The sequence below is a fragment of the Alligator sinensis genome, unplaced genomic scaffold, assembly GCF_000455745.1.
Source record: "Alligator sinensis unplaced genomic scaffold, ASM45574v1 scaffold505_1, whole genome shotgun sequence".
In the NCBI taxonomy this organism is placed as follows: domain Eukaryota; kingdom Metazoa; phylum Chordata; order Crocodylia; family Alligatoridae; genus Alligator; species Alligator sinensis.
The window spans coordinates 2,523,345-2,529,982 of NW_005841940.1; the positions used below are offsets into that span (position 1 = coordinate 2,523,345).

Below are 6,638 nucleotides of genomic sequence, written 5' to 3' on the forward strand. Positions count from 1 at the left end.
CTTTCCCTTGTCAGCAGGGAAAAAGATCCCCAAGATCTGCTGACACACTTGCAGCTACTAGACATCTGATTTGGCAACTGTTCTGCAAGGTTCTTTTGCCTTTCATGTCTCTGCCGTATACTCATCTTTCCCTTCCCCTTCATCTTTCTTATTTGGCTTCCTTGATGGCAGGACCCTGATCCATACATCCACTTGATGCAGACTTCTTGGGGCTGTGCACCCAGCTCCTCTTGTGAATTATGGAATGAGAGTGAGCATTCTACTTCCTTCCTACTAAAAGCCGACCTGCACAGCATCCTCCAAAATCCCTGCCCACAGTGCTGATGAATGCAACTCTGTGCAGACAGGAGCTTTAGCAGACCCAAGTCACTGTCTTTTCCTCCCCTTAGCATGATCCCTGTTGGCAAATCTGTTGCTGACAATATTACCCGGTTCCTCAGCACCAGATTCTGTTTCTTCTGGGAGCTTCCTCTTCTGGCCTTTGGCTGGGCTAGGTTTCTGGCCTTTTGCTCGCCCTTCCCTATGAAAAGAACAACATATGGAAGAAGGTTTATAAAGCCTTCCTATGTAGCTGTCTGTAATGGGAACTTCAGAGCAGAAACAATATCCCGATGTGTCAAAGAAGCAGGAAGACCAAGTATCTAATAACTTCTGCAGAGAGAGGGGTTGAGGTTAGGATCTCCAGTGTTTTAGAAACCATATTTTTGCTGTCCAAGAACCAACATTAAAGAGCAATCGGCTTCTTGGAACTATGTTTGTTCAAATGTTCAGACTGTAGTTAGTCATGCTGACTGCAACTACAGAGTGGCAGTCAGGAAGAAAGACTGAATCAGCCCTTCCCTACCATGGAGTTTTTACTTGGGCTTTGCACAAAACACACAATCACACTGGAAAGCCTCAGCGCTGAGAGTCTGTGCAGTCATTTATGAAAATGGTGTGCTATCATATACATATAAGAAATTCTACTGAGCTTTTCTTTAAGATGGTATGGTATGATTGTTTCTGAGGGAACATGGGGCCTATTTTACCCCCAAACAGTCCTATTATTGGAAAATATCAACATGAAGCTTTCAAAAGTTTGTTTAAATGGAAATCACTTTTGACCCAATGACAAAAAAGGAGTCACTTTTCCAGACAAAAAATGACTAAAAAAAGCCTGCAAGCATTTTCGGTGACATCTAACCTCCTGGTTGTGTGGGTGGGGGAAGTGCCTCCACATCAAGGGAGTGGTGATGAAGGAGCACCCGGATGCTGGATGTTAGAATTAAGCTGACAACCAAGAGCGGCAGTGTTCTAGTGCAGGCGCACTATGTCCTCATGAGACCACAGTTACCTTCGAGTGTTCTTCCCATGTTCCCGGAAACCTTTAGCAAATGGGTTGTTGTCAATCTTGAGTTTTGTGATCTTAAAAATAAAGAAATTAGATTCAGTAGTAGAAAGAAGTGTTGCTTTGGGTGCCAGGACCAGGTCTGTATTGCTCTGAAGCAAGATTCCCAACCCCAGCACTGATACAGATGCTCTCTCTCTATACATTACGGTTCATTTGTGGTAGTTATATAGCCCCCATCTTTGCAGGATCTTATTGCCTCATTGTCTTTAATGTATTTATCCCATAAGAGACCTTTTTTAGATGGGGAACTGAGGCAGTGGAAAGCTAAGTGACTTGCTCAAGGTCACATACAAAGTGTATGACAGAGCAGGGAACTAAAGTTGGCTCTCTCTAAATTCAAACCAGTGCCCCTCACTGCTGGATGATTTTCCCTCTCAAATTTAAAAGATCAAATTTAAGCAGCAATACAGATCTGACTTTAAGCCATCTAATGACAAACTCAGTTATAGCTGCCATTCTGTCACCAACACCTCCCATTCTTACAAGGTACTGAACATCAAGGTTGCATACCTGTGCAATATGGATTGCTGAAGGAATTACTCCTCCATCTCCAGCTCAGAGAGACTCTTCTATGGAATGGGTCACAGATGGGGGCAGGGGCAGGGGCAGGAGACGAGGACTACTAGTGTTATCTCAGATATGGGTATAGAGAAGGTTATGAGTGTTACCCTTAGAAGACAGGAAAAGGGGGAAGGATATTTGTATTACCCACAAAAACGAGGGAGGAGGGATTCAGATACTGTCTGTATATGAGAAAGAATACCTGTCCCATCCTCACAGGTGAGTTAGAGGGAAGGGGCATTGCCACATTATTTGCAGAAGCAGGGGAGGAGAGACTCCTTTTGTTGTCCATATAGGCAGTGGAAGACCTTTCTTCCTGGGGGCAGCGTTGAGTGTACATGCTTGGTATTTACCCAGGTGCAGAAGGCTTGTGCTTATACACACTGTACCTTCTCATTTTGGTAGGCAGTAACAGAGGTGAAGACAGTCTCAGGGAAGCTGAACACCTGGAAGATGCTCCAGCGGACACTGAACAGGTCATCTGCCTGTACTATGTGGAAGCGAGGCTTGTAACGGTGCATGGAGTGAAGGATGATCTAGTGGAGAAGGAAACAGGAGACTTCCAATTGCAGCATCACTTAGCCAGCTTGCTGTTGGCATAGTCTCTACTTCCCAACCCAGGTCTCAAGTTAAAACTTTACCTTTGTGATGACCCCAGTTCTATTCAGCTCCATTAAATAGGCATTTTCTGTTTAAAATGGGTACAAGGGTGATATTCTACAAGTGTCCCATTTACCAGCTGTAGGATCAGAGGAATAAACCCAGTGGCCCAGCAGTGGGTATAAAACAATGGAGAAGGAAAATACATTTCAGCCCCTCCTCTGACTAGACAGCTAACATATCCTGAGAGTCAGTGCGTGAGTTATCAAGAGTCACCAAACCCATGGGTGCAGTGTACATGGATACCATGACACTTTCAGCATGCAGAGATGCTGTTCTGTAAATCTTGCATAGGTTGTAGAAGAATTTTAACCAACTCACTTAAATGCTCATTAAACAAACATTTTTGGTTGAACTTGCATTGAGAACCAAATCCTCCCTTCCAGGAGTTCCAGTGAACAAAAAGCTCAGTTACAACTCACGTGGCCATGTTGATCCAGGGTGTTGTTGGTGAGTTTCAGCTTTTGGAAGGAGACAGGTTCTTTCATCCAGTGGCTGCCAGGAGCTGGAGAATCTGGATGGACATATGTACGGCAGGGAAGTTGTGGCTCTGCTTTTCCAGCGACTTCCCACTGATCTTTATTCCACTGGAAAAGGAAACATAGGAAATCCCACAGTTTAGTAGCCCTGCCCTCACAGTATCAAAGCAACAATGACCAGCATCTTTGCTTCTTTACTTAATGCAGTGGGGATGTCATGGAGTGGGCTATGTCTGACTGATGATGTGAAGGTACTATGTCATGTTCTTATGTTAGTCTCCATGATCAGCCCCCTATTTGCTGCCCTCTCTACTAGTTTTGGGGCATTTTATAAACATTAACTGAGTCGAGTCTCCATATTTACTATGTCAATGATTTAAAACATACTTGTGCACTTTACAAATTAAAGGATGTTATTCTTCCAGCTGCCAGCCCTGCAATAATGGCGACTGGGGACTGATCCAAAGAATGTTATGAAACCTCCAGAAGACACGTAATTCTGGTTGGTCACCAACTAACACCTGAAACATAAGTATTCACACTATGCAGAGGGCCAGCACTTATATCCCATATAAGATCTAAGATAATTTAAATGGTGCCTGGGTATTTTACTGGATCCCTGCATGCAGGTAAATTTCATTAACTGGAACAAGCAAAAGGACAGAATGACCTTTCCTCCCCTGAAATTATTTACCTTGTATCTGAAGTTGTCCATTGGCACGAAATCCACCAGCATGAGGTATTTAGCATAAGGGATCAAGCCAGAGACTTTGATTTTGCACTGTGGAAACATTCGTCTGAAGAAGAAATAAAATCTATATTACAAAGGTCTTGTTCTTTTTTAATAGTCTAGTCAGGCATTTGATCTTGTTTGTGGTCTGTCAGGCAAAGTGCTCTTGGGATCACAGTGTAGATCAGCCACTGACATTTTTATTAGCCTATTATCTAGCTCTACTCAAAGTCACTAGTGGCTTGCCTTTTCTAGCACTCCTACTGTTGTTACTCCTAATATACAACAATGGAAATTTTAAAGAAAATTTAAGTGTAGACAACGTTTAGGGCTTTCACTGTGTCTTGCCCAGCTGTAGCCCTCCTGGGAAACTGATTTTTTTGTGTAGGTGGCACCCATTTGAGAATCTGTCTAGCTCTCCCCTCCCCTCCTCTCTCTGGAAACTCTCCACAACTGCTATGACTCCTTGCAATACTGTTAGAGGTCATTAATTTCCCTTTCTTTCTTATGAGGACTGGTTCACCAGCTCTCCCTCGTCACAGAAGACCCCTTTATTAGGCCTCAAAAGGTCTGGCATCCTCTCTTCTTGGCTTTATCTTGCACAATATATTAAAGTTCCATATCCTCTATTTGTTCCAGAACGCATCATGCTCCTCAAGGCTGGAATAGTTAAATTTAAGAGCAGCATGGGTCCAGTCTCTTCTTTGACTTGCATCATCCTTTGCACTGTCCATCCGAAGCGTCAAGCTCGAAAACTGGACACTAGAAACATCCCAAATGTTTCATCTACCATGACCTGGAGCACCTTCATGCCTATACATTCAAATTATTTGCCTATAATGCAGCAGCCATGTTTGCTTGTGAATCTAGGATTCAATCTCTGTGTGGCAATCAAAGAACAGTGGGGGCCACTGTCACTGCTTGATGCAGGAGCTACAGCATGGGATGGATTTTTCAGTGTGTAAGTCACCAAGTAACCTGGGTGACATTTCCACTTCAGAGCTAAAGGACCTCTAGATTCTTTGATGCTGCAGTTGTTCTGCAAGGGGAAGGGAAAACAGAATCTGTGGCTTAAAAACTAGCTTGAAAGTCACCTTTCCAAAAATGATGTACTGGGTGTGAATGGTCTGCATGCAGCTTGCACAAACACTGTGCCCACAGCTTTCTGGCCATCCTTACCTGCCAGACTTAGTGATGATCATTTCGGTTCCTATTTGGTGAAACTGCATCCAGAGGTCCATGTCCTCTAGGGTAACAACAATGGAGCTCTGAGGGTAAGACTCCAGGTTGGAGGAAGGAAGGGCATCACACTGAGTTTTCACATCTAGCAGGGGAAAGTAAAAAGAAAACAGTTTAGTCATGAGGAAGTCAATGCCAAAATGCTTCAGACAGAGCTTTCAAACTTGATGTCAGTGCCTGTTCCTCTGAGCGTCTGTGTTTGGAAATGGCCAGTTGCAAAGTTTCAGGACCTGCTGTAAGACTTGTCCAGTGTATGCAGATCATCACTCCTCCTTGTGGCTGGCCTCAGTATTGGTCACTCCACAATTCTCCCATAATTAATGGAGCTCAAAGAATGAAAGCTTGTGTTGAAGATCCCCCTGACGTGTGTGTGTGTGTGTGTGTGTGTGTGTGTGTGTGTGTGTGCATGCGCGCATGTGCACGTGCATGTGTGTGTAGGTGGGGGGCTGTGTGTATATGTGATCACAACTGAGATACACTGAGAGAAATTACAGCACCTACAGATTCTTTCAGTTAGGCTATCTTAATAAACAGAAAAGGCTGTTCCAGATATTTTTCAAGGCAGATATCCTCCTTGGTTGAGATTTTAGCTTTGTGCACCATGCCATGCCTAGCTTACTTATTTTATTCTATTCAGTGTTCAAGTGGAGATCATCAAAGCAGGACATTTCACTATTAGAAGGCATCCTTATCTAAACACAGTCACATAAAGTGTTTTAATTTGAAAGCTAAAAGGAAAGGGAATGTTCATTATGACAGGGTCAAAGCAATCAAATAGGCTGGGGCAGATGGATCACTGAGCAATTCCCTTTGGAAAGCATGTGTATAGCTCTCCAGGCCTAGCAATATCTATCTGAACAGATGGCACTCCTGTGAGATATTGGAGAGCAAGTCACTTCACTATTTTGTGCCTTAGTTTCCCCATCTGTGACATGGAGATAACAATACTAACTTGCTTGGCAAAGATCTTTGAAATCTCTGGATGATGCATGTTATAGAAGACCTAAGCATATTACTACAATTACTACAACATAGAGGGAGCGTCTACACATTCATTAATGCGCTATAATTATGGCACATTAAGTTTAGTACCTATAATAACAGGTAGTAACTTAATGCACGGTAATCAGTGTTACTGAGCATTAGAACATTAGAATGGTTTTTGCCAGCCGCGCTAATGTGCAGTAAGTAGAATTAGTCTTCTGTACCTTAAGCGCTTCATGTAGATGTGCCCGAACTGACCAAAATTATACCTCAAAGTCAAAACCAAAAGCCTAGTGCTGCTCTTCTCTCTACTATGTGATCCCATTGATGTGCATGGCAAAATCCTGCTGATTTCAACTGGATCTGGTTTTGACTCATGGTCTTATTAGTCAAAGTTTTGAAGAAAATAACTCTTTGATTGAAAGTATTCAGATCTGCAGTGCTGTCATCAGTGTAACAAAAGCAGGTCCATTTTTAAGACAAGGATACATTATCAGCCATGCATAGCCATTTATTTTAATAGGGGATTGCCTTTTAGTCTGCAGCCATTCTTATATAGACACAAGAGAATTTGTCACTTCATTACAGCTTCCCT

At 43.0% G+C, this 6,638-nt stretch overlaps 1 protein-coding gene across 1 annotated transcript in view; it reads right to left on the bottom strand.

Annotated features, from left to right (window-relative positions):
* Positions 1–5,181, bottom strand: part of LOC102371967 (T-box-containing protein TBX6L) — a 7,922-nt gene extending 2,741 nt beyond the window's left edge. Inside the window, exons 1-6 of the mRNA XM_025199312.1 lie at positions 5,000–5,181; positions 3,785–3,887; positions 3,034–3,198; positions 2,341–2,487; positions 1,334–1,404; positions 429–520 (exon numbers count right to left, since the gene is read on the bottom strand). Coding sequence (XP_025055097.1) covers positions 429–520; positions 1,334–1,404; positions 2,341–2,487; positions 3,034–3,198; positions 3,785–3,887; positions 5,000–5,181 — 760 coding nt within the window. The remainder of the gene's footprint in view (positions 1–428; positions 521–1,333; positions 1,405–2,340; positions 2,488–3,033; positions 3,199–3,784; positions 3,888–4,999) is intronic.
* Positions 5,182–6,638: the final 1,457 nt, after the last annotated feature.